General features: G+C 50.6%; 1 protein-coding gene across 1 annotated transcript in view; it reads left to right on the top strand.

The window, feature by feature from the left end:
* CDYL2 (chromodomain Y like 2) overlaps positions 1 to 13370 on the top strand; it is a 170730-nt gene that overhangs the window by 145012 nt on the left and 12348 nt on the right. Inside the window, exons 4-5 of the mRNA XM_043599735.1 lie at positions 5753 to 5925; positions 12162 to 12372. Coding sequence (XP_043455670.1) covers positions 5753 to 5925; positions 12162 to 12372 — 384 coding nt within the window. The remainder of the gene's footprint in view (positions 1 to 5752; positions 5926 to 12161; positions 12373 to 13370) is intronic.

The following is a 13370-nucleotide window of genomic DNA, read 5'->3' as shown; positions in this document are numbered from 1 at the left end:
AACCTCAGGGGTGTGTTTTGGGGTCTCTCTCTTGCACGTTCAGGAACCACCTGAGGGTTCTCTGCTGTATAGACCTCTGTCGTTTACCCTGAAGGCTGCCCTTCCCATATTTATACACATGGAAACCTTGTTATTTTAAGCTCATCATGAAATATTCACATGAGACCAATTCTTCTTGGATTTTTTTCTACTTCACTACATTTTAAAAGCATGCTTTTAAAAGGCACAGCGTTTTCCTTCCGCAAGTCGAATAAATGTGAAGTCTCCCAGTTCGTTCTGTCTCTTTGGAGCAGCTTTGTGTGTTAACCATTGCCTACTCACCACGGACGACATGTGGCGTCCAGCTGATGTCAGGTGCACAGGTTCTCCGCTCCTGGGACGCGGGCTTGGTTAATTAGGGGTTCCATTCCTAATTGGTGTCTGTCAGTAACAGAACAGGAGGAAAGTGGAAAAAAATATTGATCTGGTATTTTCAGCTGTCTCAACAACCAAAGTGGATTGACTCTACAGATAAGCTGGCCAACTGGGTAAAGTAGCCCTGAAAGAAAGATCCCAGTGAAACGAAATGGGCGGTGTTAGAGCAATATAGATTTCGGAGGCTAGTAGACTAGGTTTGCATCCTGCCTCCACCATCTCACCTTGGGAAGTTACCTTGCCTCTCTGGAGCTTCCTCATTTGTAGAAGTTGTACTATATCTTGCTTGTGGGATTAGAGATCATGTCTGCAAAGAGGCTCACAGAATGCCTGGCACACAGGAAGCGTTCAATAAATGTTCCCATCATTGTTAAAATGAAACAGAGGTGATTTAATGGTCTCCAGCAGACCAGCCTTACTTATTCATGGAGCAGCTGGGGTGAGGCCACCCTGCATGTCATGATTGAATTTCTTTTTCTGGTTGTACGTGGGACGTTGGTCGGATTGGCCTCATGGGCAGAAATTCGTACATTACTGGGTGTGTTAACTAGATTCTGAGGCTAGAGGGTATGTTGTAATATTTCTCCTGTCTGTAATATTGCAAAGAACCAGGAAGATAATGAAAATGCCCCTTCAGGAAAGAGCCAGCAAAATAGATTGCCCAAAGTGTTGGTGATTAAAAGCTCATCTACTCCCCCTTTGGGAGATGACCCCAAGCCTTCGCTCAGCTCCCGGTTTTCTGCGATTCTCCCAGACTCAGAGAGTCGCACCACCGCCATCCCCGGGGGCACAGTGGACACGCGGGAATCACAGCTCACACCCCTGGATCACACCCACCACGTCCATACTGCCCCCAAGGCCTGTTGTTAGCTTTAATCCTTGAACGGCCCGCTAACATGCTTTTTTCTCCCTGTTTCCATCCTGACCAATATGTTCTGGACGGTTGCAGTAACCTGCTAACAAGTGTGCTCTTTCATATTTCCTCCCCTGCAATCGGTTCTCCGCACGGCAGGCAGAGTGATCTGCCGTGAATGCAAATCTGATCAAGGCACGCCTTCTACACATGCACGTGCACATGCACGTGTACACGTGTGCTCCTGCATTTCAGATGCATCTGTGATTTCCGGTTGCACTGATTAAAAATCAGAACGATTCACGCGGCCTGGTGAGGCCGCTGTGTTCCAACCTGCCCAGCTCTGCGACCCTCCTCGCCTTGCACCACACAGCCTCCTTCCCTCCTCCTGCACTCCAATCAGCCTGGCTTGCTTCATGTTCACACCTGCACCAGGGCCTTTGCACATACCTGTGCCTCCTTCCCTTCCTCCTTGCCTAGTGGCCTTACACTTCGTTCAGGTCTCAGCTCAGCCACCACATCTGCAGGAGTGACCCCCACCCCCACCCCTCCCCACCCAGCTCCTTGCCCAGGTTATATCCTTCTCTCACTATGCACCCCTCCCCTCTAGAACTCGTTACGGTTGTTAGTGAACGTGTATTTGTGTGGTAGGTTGTTAAATGTCTGGTTCCCCCATTACACTGCAAACTTCTTGAGGAGGTAAATACTGTGCTACACATTCGATTCAGTAAACACTTACTAGGTTTTGTTTATATGCAGGGTTCTGGATTAGGTGTCACAAGGGTTATACAGATGAGTAGAAGACTGTTTTAGCTTTTAAGGAATTATATTAGTTATCTGTCACTGCATAACAATTTGCCCTAAACTTAGCATCTTAAAACAATGAATATTATCTCACAGTTTCTGTGTGTCAGGAATCCTGGTGTGGCTTAGCTGGATGCCTCTGGCTCAGGGTCTGTCAAAGCCTGCAGTCAAGGTATGTTGTCTGGGGCTGCAGTCTGAACTGAAGGCTCAGTGGAGGCGGATCCACTTGTAAGCTCACCCAAGTGCTGATGGCAGGTCTGAGGTCGTCAATGTCCAGAGACATCAGTTCCCTGTTATGTGGTTACTTCCTATGGGCTATGGATTTGCCTCTCCCTATGGCAACTCATGACATGACACCTTGCTTCCCCAGATTAAGAGCCCCAAGAGGAGAGAGAGAAAAACAGGATAGCCAAGACAAGCTGTGCCCTTTCATATCCCAGTCTCCTCTTTTAAAAAAAAATTTTTTTTTCAACGTTTTATTTTATTTTTGGGACAGAGAGAGACAGAGCATGAACAGGGGAGGGGCAGAGAGAGGGAGACACAGAATCAGAAACAGGCTCCAGGCTCTGAGCCATCAGCCCAGAGCCTGATGTGGGGCTCGAACTCACGGACCACGAGATCGTGACCTGGCTGAAGTCGGACGCTTAACCGACTGCGCCACCCAGGCGCCCCATCCCAGTCTCCTCTTGAAAGGCACATCCCATCACTCTTGCTATATTTCACGGTTGGACGTCACCGGGTCTAGTCTACCCTCAAGGGGAGGGGGTGCCACAAGCATGTGACTACCGTGGAGGGGATCCTTGAAGGCCATCTTCGGGGCCACCTATCGGGGATTTAAATCAAGCAGGAGGTAGGTTGAGGCCAAGATGCTCACATCCTACAAGGGGGCTTGTCACAAGTGTCTTGGGGGGATTTAAGACACTTGGGGTGTCAGGAGGACGAAAAGTTTGCATTTAGTCAGGGATATGTGGGAAAGCATTCATGAAGGTGGTCACAGCTGAGATGGGCCCTGGGTGACTGCTTTCAGCAAGTAGAGATGAAGTAGAGAGGGGGACTCTGGTCTACTCCCCCCTTTTGACCCACTTGTTTTTTTTTTAAGTTTATGTATTTATTTTGAGACAGAGAAAGCACATGGGAGGGGCAGAGACAGAGGGAAAGAGAAAATCCCAAGCAGGCTCCATGCTGCCAGTGCAGAGCCCAGCGTGGGGCTCAAACCCACAAACCGCAAGGTCATGGCCTGAGCTGAAATCAAGAGTCAGACACTTAACCGACTGAGCCACCCCGGTGCCCTTGACTCCCTTGTGATGAATTTGGTTATCTGCTCCCAAGGCATGGCAGATCAGAAGGTAGGGGTAGCAGTGGGCATTGTGCTTTCGCCAGCAGATACATCTGGAGCAAGTGGCAGCTAATGAGGGCAGTCAATCTCAAGAACGTATTTGGGGCTTCAAAATGTATAGCAGTCTTGGACCATTTGTTACAGATGCATTCTCTGGGAGCCTCTGAGGGGACTGGTCTGTTACAGGCTAGCAAGGGACCATCGAGAGGCAGTTATGTGTGTGCCGAGTATCCTGTTTGGGAAGGCAAAGGAAGTAATCATTTTAGAATGTTTCACTTTAAGCAAACCGGTTGCGTTGTACAATTGGGGGTCCTTCAAGGAGGTAGAACCTCCAGCCGTCTCTCCAAATTGGATTATCAACATGAGAAAGAAAAAGGAAAGCTATACTAACCAGACATAGCATTCTTGAAATTACAACATATAGTTTGTACTTTTCTCACATGAACGAAGCACAGATCGACTTGGCGCTTAATTCATAAAGGAGGTGGTTGTTTTGCTTGATTTTGTCTTTACTAATTGACTAGTAAATGTGGCCTCGGTGAGAGAGGCCACTCTCTGAGTCCTGTGTAGCATGCCAGTTCGCATCTTTACAGCAGGGTTTTCTTTTATTTGCCTCTCAGAGAAATAGAGTTCATGGATTGCTCAGAGCATGTCTATTTCTGGAGGCAGATGGTTTAAAGGACCCACAAGATAGTGGCCCATTCGCTTTTTTTGATGTTCAAAGGAAATCTGTGGCTTATACCCAGTTAGAATGGAGAATGACTCTCCCACCCTCACAGAGCACCAGCTGGGAGATTCTCTATTTAGATTGACATCCAGCCCTACTTTTGTCCGTGAAAATTCACCCATTTACTGAAATCATCCTACAGTATGGAGTAGTAGAAAGAGAAGGGGTCTGGGGGTGAGATTTTCACCGTGGTTCTGCCTCTTGCTTCTGACCTCGGGTGACTTATGTCACTTCTCTGTGTTTTCCTCGCTCTCCCTGCAAGATCAGCATCCCATTCCCTCCTCTATGGGATTATCGTTTGGAGTAAAATATGTGGAAATTACTCGACGTAGTCCCTGGCACTTCCAAGGGCTTAATAAGTGGGTTCTTTAAAAAGTCTAATTAAAAAAAAAAAACTGGCTCTCACAATATTTTCCCATTGTACCCTATGATGATGCCTAATGAAAAATTAACAATGATCCTTTAAAAGCCTGTTCACTTATTGTCTCCCCAGTTGGACTCTCAGCTCCACCCAGGCAAGTGCATGCCTTGTTTTCTCTTACCATGCCTTTTCTGCACTGATTTTTCCCTCCTTCCCTGACTTCTGTTGGATTGAGTGATTGAGCTTTCTTTATTTTACCCCCCTCCCCATTCATTGTAATCCATGTACTTTTAAGAAGTTATCCTTAAGTTACAAACACATAGTGAAGCCTAAATGTGATCATCGCCTCTCCACCACTCCCAGACATAGAACCTTGGCATGTGGTTGTCATTCCTCTCTCATCAGACACAATATTATCGCCTGGACTCCAGTTCTACCCTTGTGCAAACCCTCACCCTCAGCTGGTCAATATCAGTATGATGATTTTACAGTCATTCTTATATTGATTTATCAACACATTCACCATGTTTCTTTGCTGGCTGTTATTATTCCTTGCATGTCAGTCTTTTCTTTCTGAATATAGTTTTCTTCTTTCTGAAGTGCATCCTTTTTAAATTCTCCCAGTGAGGGTCTAAGAGTGGTAAACATTCTTTTGCTGAAAAATGCCTCATTTTTACCCTTGCTTTTGAATGATAGTTTAGCTGGATACAGAATTTGTGTTTGACGGTTGTTTTCCTTGGCACCTTGAAAATTTTATGAGTTCTGATGCCACAGCCCTCTTCCCACGTGCCACCTACGAGCCATGCAGAAGTCTTAGTTGAATTAAGGACAAGCAAGAGTATAATTAAACCTGGCCTCCTAGAGAAGGCTAACATACTTCACCTGGCTGCTCATAGGAATTTTTTTCCCCACACCTTTGAAAAGAGCCAAACGTGTAAATGCTGGAAGAAGATTTGCAGAGACTTACCAGGGATTACACGGCTCCAAGCCAGGCTTCCCAGCCCGTGGCCAGTGACCTCACTGCCACCTTCTTAGCACTCTGTGACGGCTTCGGGGATGCTGCAGGGGAGCTCTGGTTTTGGTGTTTCTTTGCTTAGTCTGGATGTGGCTTGTATTCAGGAGAGACTTCCTGCACAGGAAGAGAACATGTACTTGGCTCTGCCCTCAGGGGTGAGGCCTCTGGCAGGCTTGAGGTCTGAACGCCCCTGGCTCATAGGTAGACACTTAACATCCCCACAAATCCATCTCTGCCCGCAGATTATGAAGGAGGTCCGGCGAGCGCTGTGCAACGCGGCCACGGACGACAGCAAACTGCTGCTTCTCAGTGCAGTGGGCAGCGTATTCTGCAGCGGCCTAGATTACTCCTACCTAATTGGCCGGTTGTCCAGTGACAGGAGAAAGGAGAGTACCCGGATTGCAGAAGCCATCAGGTGAGCTCTGCTCATGTTTGGACACTTTGGGACCTGCCTCCTTTTGATAAATGTAGCACATAAAAATACAGGCTGCTCAGCAAAATTTGAATTTCAAACAACAAAGAATTTTTTTATCATAAGTACATCCTATGCAATATTTGGGATATACTTATACTAAAAATTTTTTTTGTTGTTTATCCAAACTTGAGATTTTAATTGGGTATCCTGTATTTTCTGCCCAAATTAGGGTTGCCTCTGCTGTCTAGATTAGATCCCACCTTATTGTTTCCCTCAAAAAGAGATTTTATTTCCTTATATTAATTAAGCACAGCATCCGGTAATGCCCATGTGTGAATCCATACTACTCCTGCCCTTTGCCTGATGGTGAAATCTTGGATTTTCTGGGTGTTCCTGTGTCCTGGAGCTGATGTGGCTCAGCCCTGGGGAGAGGATGGAGGGCTACCCTGGGCAGCTGGGCATCTTCAGACCCAGTGGGGTGGGGAGTGCCTCTCCCTCTCTTGTTGCTTTTGGGATAAAAGTTGGGATCCTGGGGTTGACATCGGATCCCAACAATCAGTATCTCTTTTGGGAGCACTGAAAGGTCGTCTTTTCCCCATTATTCATAGGTTGATCAAAAGCAAGTGAGTGTTCTTTCGAGCAAGGGCCGTCACTCATCCTCCACTCCGGGAAGGGCTTACGCTTGCTGCATCTTGTGCCGTTCTCAAACCAGAGTCACGGTGCAGTAATGCCTCCTGCTGTTTTGGAAAGGGGCACCCATCTATGTGGGGTCATGGAGGCCGAGGCCACATGTGAGGGATTTTCTGGGGCCTCTAATCTCACTGCGCCTGGCAGCGTCCTACGGAGGCTAATTTTCCTGAGCCCATAGCCAGGGGCTATAGTCTCCATGAGCTGATGTGCAGACACTGTCACTGGTGAAGTTCTGAGTCCTTTCTTCAGGGTGAAGCATCCGGTGAAGTCTGCTCCAAAACACCCGTGTGCTTCATGTTGCCAATTTCTTGCCCAAAGAGACACCACAGAAAGGCCGAACACGTTATTAGAAAGAGCATCCTGGTTGCATGATGCTCCCAGGCATCGTGGGTGCAGACAGTCCTGGCCATGTCCACAGCGGTTTTTTCTCTGCTTGGACTCAGCTGTGCCTTTTAGCAGCTTCCTCGTCACATGGTGAGGGGAATAGTAGGGGCCCCAGTAAGCCTCCTTCATTTACGGGACCATCAGAGACGGGGCTCCCATCTCTGTGGCCTGAGGAAAGCCTTGGTTGTAGCTATCATGTGGTTTATGAATTTCAGTGGGTGCATTAGCTGGATTCCCAGAAGTCCCAAATTCGAGAATTGGGAGAATGCATTCGCTCACCTCTCAAGAAATGCAGACAGTAAGATTTAAGACATTTTCTGTCTCGTCAGGAAGGGGAGTTTCTCCTTGGCAGAGTGGAAGGGAGGTGACAGAGGGAGTCCCTCCCAGTGCTAGAAGGGAGTGACGTTCCTAATTTCTGAGCCGGCAGAGACCCCGGGCGAGGGAGGGGAGGATGTCCCCTAGACCAGTGCTTCTCAGCCCCAACAGCACAGAGAATGGCAGGGAGCTTTTCTACGACCCAGTGGCTCGCCAGCAACCCCAGAAGATTCCACATCAGTGAAAGTGGGGTGCGGCCAGCGCAACTTTGGTTTTCAATTTCCCTCAGTGGTGCTCCTGTGCAGCCGGGGTGGAGAACCCCCACCGCACCCTAACCCAGGGGTTTCTGCACCACTGACTGAGAGCACTGGAAGTTCTAGAAACAACAAGATCCTTCTTTTTGTGTAACAGAAAAGGTTGTTAGAAGAGGGTGAGGGAGAAGGTGCTGGAAGGAACAAGGGTGGGTGAGGAGCTTCAAAAGGGCGTGGATGGGGTGCAGAGCGGACGGCCCTGTAGAGAAGAATGCCCATGGGGTCGGAAAGCGACTGTGTCCTGCTCTTTGTCACCGGATTCCTGAGGGAAGGCTCCAGCTCCACCAATTTTGGAGTGCTCCCCCCGGCAGCCACACTCCAGAGTCTGGGACACGGTGGAGCAGGGAAGCGTTTCCCAGAGAATGTTCTGGATTTCCCGAGAAGCATCATGAGTGAGGGGCACTGTGGTTAAGTTTAGGCCATGCCGCGAGTCCTGTCCCTGTGCCTGCAGATTTTCCAGGCATATTAACGTATTTGCAATCTGAGAAGTCTCTTGAGAAAGAACTTTTTTCAAAATCTAGCATGGCTGGAACAGATCTTGGCCCCAGAACCTTATAACCCACTGACAGTCCCTTGCAGTTTTCTGGGGGCATGCGTGCTGTTGGCTGGGCCGACCTCCAGGATCCGGCATGCCGCGGGTCCTCAGCGCCCCCCAGCGCTGCTCCCACCCCATCCTCATCGTGTCCTAGAGAAAACACGCGCACACGTGACCCAGGACGCCGTGTTCACTCTGCAGATGTTTGTTGAATGAACTAGCAGATGTGAGAAGGGCTCAGATGATTCATTCAGTGCAGGCCTCTGTCCAGGACCCAAACGAGGCTGTCCGCCCCATCCTGAAAGAGAGGGTGCCCTCACCTGAACTCCTCGCAGGTGATGCGATGGCCTGCTGGCAGGTTGCTGGGATTAAGAGTAAGCAGATAACCCGTGTGAAAAACTTGCACTGGCCTGGCACGCAGTTGGTACTTCCAACAGCTGTAAAGAATTATCTCCATCGCTAGTTCTGTGAACGTCCGGCCATGAGTTCTAGCTGAGCCTGGTCTGACTGTGGAGTGGGCTTCGAGAGCACCCCTGTAGGGGCCCCGGGATGACCGTCACCATGTGTGTCTGGTGCGCGTAGGTCCCGTACCGGCTGACTTGGCTCTGAACATTGGCAGTGGGAGGGCTGCACCCCTCGGCTCTGGTTAAAGGGACTGGGTGACCGGGTCACGCAGAAAATGCCAGTTGCTCTGGGTGGAATGTGGACATCCCTGCATTCAGACTATGGCTTCAGAGTCTCCTTTGGGCCTGGAGGGCGGATCTCCGACCGCTGAGAGTGGAGCGAGAGCAGTGCCTGCCCTCCCCGGCAGGTGCACTGACTGTGATAATAGCAGCAGTGACCGAGGGCTCCTGCATGCCAGGCAGGACACGTTTGTCCCTCTGGGGACAAACCGTTGGCTTTGCCATTTGACAAGGAGTAAAATGGGGTTCCAGAGAGTGAGTGACTTGCCCAACATCTCATGACTAGTTAGGGGCAGAGTAGAGACCCGACCCCAAAGTTCCTGCTGTTTCTGCCACAGGAACCCAGCACCCAGACAGGCAGAGGCCACAGGGCTCAGGCTCAGTGGAGGAAGTGGCAGGGGTCGGGGTCCGCATAACCCCAATCCCAACAGATGGACTTGAAGCCAAAGAAGACGGCATGTCGTCCCCACCCCCCCCACCCCCACAGTCCCACTGCCAGAGTCAGGATCAGATATCTGAGCGGCAGTGTCTGTAACGCAATATCCTGTTTGCTGTCTGGCTTCTGTGTCCACTGGGCCCTTGTGATAGAGATCTCCTCTGAGTGAGAGGAAGAGGATGGGGAGAGTGGTCTGTGCATTTGCATTTTCGTATCTAGGACGCGAGCCCACCGCGTGGCTTGGACAGGAACAGGACGGGGTGGGGGTGCAGGGGCAGAGCTGGGCACACTCGGTCCCCTTAGCCATCCTCGGGGTACTTAATGCCTCTGCACAGGGCTCAGGTTGGAGACCGCAGAGGGAAGGGTTCTGGGCTCCAGCGCGGTGTGCTTTCCATACGGTCGTGAGGGCAGAGGTGAATTCCCAAAGGGCTGCCCTGTGCAGATTGGGGCAGACTGGACCTGCAAGAGGTCCACAGTGGGGAGGCGTCTTGATAGGGAAGAACTTCTTTACTCAACATGTTCCACAGCAGCTGGGGTCTGGTGCGTCCTCAGGATGCCCGGAAGGGAATCCTGCGCTGAATGGAAGATTTGGCCCAACGACTTCCTGAACTCCTTCCCGGCTCCAAGATGCAAGGTCCTGAAATTGTGTATGAGGGGGGTTAGATGTGGAGCGTTGGCCCCAAATCACTGAGACCCTGTGGTTCCAAGGACCCTGCCAAGAAGCCCCACGTACCGTGCAGCCTCCAAATTACATTTGGTAGAAATCACACGTTAAGGCCAGTGACTAAAGCCTTGAAGTTAGGAAGTCAGGCTGGGAAGGGGGCCACCAGAAAACCAGGAATCCGAGGGCCACGGTGCCAGAATGCAGCAGCATCCTTTTGGGGGTGAGCTGCAGTGGGGCCGGCAGTGGCTGAGAGAACTCCCCCCTCGACTCACACATCGCTGCTCAGGAGTCAGGAGATGGGATGCCTCCAGCCTGGATTAAGGGTGAGACTTAAGTGGCAATGTATAGGTCGTGAGACAGTCTTCTCACAGTTGAATCCAACCCCAACCTATCACTGTGGTGCCCACATCTCTTGGTGAGGATTGGGGGGAAATGCTAATCCTTGAGAAAGGATAAATCAGCCAGCCATTTGTATTAGTGAAGTATTAGCTGCTGTAACGAATGAACCCCAAATGTATGTAATGGCTCGGTTGTGATAGAAATCTACTTCTTATATATGGGAACCTGAAACAGATGTTACTTATCAGCCCATGGCTGTCCTCCAAGTGTGACTCAAGAGCACAGACCCCTTCCATCTTGTGGCTCAGCACGTGTCTTCCAAGACTGCCATGCCTGTCAAGGTGAGAGGGCTTGCAGACCGCATGGCGGGAGGTTTCCGTGCACGGGCTGGAAGTGTGCGTATGGTTTCAATTCACATTCCGTTGGCCAGCGTTTCGTTCCTTGGCCACAGCCACCTGCCAGGGAGGGGGAAATGTGCTCCAGCAGCAGACTCGGGAAGAGGAGGGAAGGGAAATCGGGTCTGGTGAGCAGCTAGTGTGTCCCTGCCGCACGTCTCCCATCTTCAGTCTCAATCAGAGATTGCTCCTCTGTTTGTTCGGCATCATTTGCTGAGTGTGAACTCCGGTACGTATGGGCACCAAGCCGTGCACAAGGCAGACCTGTAGGTTTCCGTAAGGAGCTGGAGAGGGAGGAGAATCCAAAAACAAGTAATCAAGCAAGTGATGAGGATAATTGCAAATTGTGAGACTGGTGTTTCCCAAGAACCCTCAGAAGGCCCGTGCAGCTCACGCATCATGAGCAGACACGAGGGAGACGAGATGTGCCTGGAGCGGTAAGCAGAAGCAGACCAAGGTCATGGTCAGGGGTGTGGATTTTATTCTTGTGAGGTCTCGGTAGTTTCTCGTCTTCTACCTGGGAATAATGAAGGATGCAGGCTTTACTAGACATCTTGGATCTTTCCTCCACGTCCAGATGAATATTAACATTTTATAGATCTTATATAGTGGCTAGGGGAAGGGCGAAAGGCATTCTAGGGCAGAGGAAGTAGAGAAAGGTGTCTCTGCTTAATAGGTACAGATGCACGCAGGAACTTTGCTCACTGCAGAAGGGGAGGGTGATAAAATGTCTCCTGATCCCAGAGCCATGATCCCAGATGCCTCATGTCTCCATGCCCAGTGTCCTTCCCCACTTTTGGTCGAAGCCACCCTAACATGTGGATCCTCATCAGCCCTTGATGAGTCTGGCATCCCTTTGGGTCATTCAGAGTCAGACAATCGTAGGACTGAAAGAAATGTTAAATATCATCAGTCCTCACCTGTGACCACCATCTGAAGCTTGAGTTTCTTTCTTTCTACACCCAAAGTGATCATCCAGCCAAAGTTGGAATACCTCCAATATTGAGGATTCATACTTCCCAGCATCAGCCTTTCCACCCTCGGCCAGTGCCGTCAGAACTTTCCTTCTCTCCTTGTGTTCACATATGCCTCCTTTCTGTTCTCTTTCTGGTTCTGAACCTTGACGTTCAGGTTGGCTTCCTTAGGATATTTACAGTTTGTCAATATCCAGGGAGTGAGTGCAGTACTGGGACAATGGGCATGACCTAGGACCATCTGGGCAAACTGGGAAAGGCGGTCACACCCATGAATTTCTTTCTGAAAACCTGCCACCAACCACCAAGTGTGCCCGGCCTGTGACTGCAGCTCAGTGGCTCAGTGTCCAGGAGGATGAGACGCTTGCCTGGCACCCTCTTCCCTCTGATGACCGGAGGGTGCCAGGCAGCACTGGGGAAGCTTGTCGCAGCCTCGGTAGGTTCAAGGGTGTCAAATAGGTCTCGGCAAGCCTGGCCACCTGCTAAAGAGGGTCTTCTCTTTTCTCCCAGGGACTTTGTGAAGGCCTTTATCCAGTTTAAGAAGCCTATCGTGGTCGCCATCAACGGACCTGCCCTGGGCCTCGGTGCCTCCATCCTGCCCCTCTGCGACATCGTGTGGGCCAGCGAGAAGGCCTGGTTTCAGACCCCGTATGCCACCATCCGCCTCACGCCCGCTGGCTGCTCCTCATACACCTTCCCTCAGATCCTGGGCGTCGCACTGGTAAGCCTCCTCGGTCCTTGGGCAAGATCCCTCTCTGGGATCCCGACAAGACCCCTTCTGTGTCCTGGGTTTAGGATATGGCCCTTCATATGAATAAGGACCTTGGGGGTGCCCCTCGTGGCGGAATCTGCTGACTGTCTCTGCTTCCTCTGCCTCCCCAGAGCAGCTGGGAGGAGGGCAGGCTGATCTTGGAGCCTTCCCATGCTGGTGCCAGACGGCACTGGCGGGTGTGGCCAAGGCCGAGAGGATGATGGCGATGTTTGCTTACCAAACACACACTTTGTTTACGTAACTGAGTTAACTGGATTCAGTTAGTTCACATAATGAGCACTTAACTAGTTAAAGCACGAAGTCGTCTGAGCGAACTGAACTAAGTTCAAGCACTTTGCATCCATTTTTTTCATTTATTCCTCTCAAGAGCCTGATAAGATCCCGTATCAGAATGGACTGTGTGCTGTAACAAACGATCCCACAATCCTAGGGTGCAAACAACAAAAACTTCTCTCTCCCTCTTGCTGCAGTCCAGCCGTCCACACTGACTGGGGGCCCAGGCGTCTTCCATCTGGTAGAGGTACCTCCGCTTTGGCCAGTGGATGTGAAGAGAGAGGCTGGGCATTTTCAGGGGCCTGGCTGCAAAGGGCATCTTCGTCCCCGCTCACTTTTCAGGGGCCAGGGTTCCGTGGCGTAGCCACACCTACCTGCAAGGGAGGCTGGGAAATGTAGTTTTGCTGCGTGTCCCAGAAGCAGGAAGGGATTTTGGGTGATCACACGGCAAGTTCCACCTGGAGAACCTGTGTTGCGGTTTCCATCACACAGATGGCAAGCTACACTGGAGACGTTCAGGAACCTACTGAGTCCTGTGTCAACAGGCAGAGGGGTGTCTGAGTGAGTGGTGGCGTTCACTGCAGGCTGCGGACAGATTCTGCGCCAATAGCCAGAAGCAGGTGTGGTCAGGGGCCGGTAATAATAACAGCTGACACTTGGAAAGCACTTAGCGT

The sequence above is a fragment of the Prionailurus bengalensis genome, chromosome E2 (genome assembly GCF_016509475.1).
Source record: "Prionailurus bengalensis isolate Pbe53 chromosome E2, Fcat_Pben_1.1_paternal_pri, whole genome shotgun sequence".
NCBI classification, from domain to species: domain Eukaryota; kingdom Metazoa; phylum Chordata; class Mammalia; order Carnivora; family Felidae; genus Prionailurus; species Prionailurus bengalensis.
This window is presented reverse-complemented; position numbering and strand designations above follow the sequence as displayed.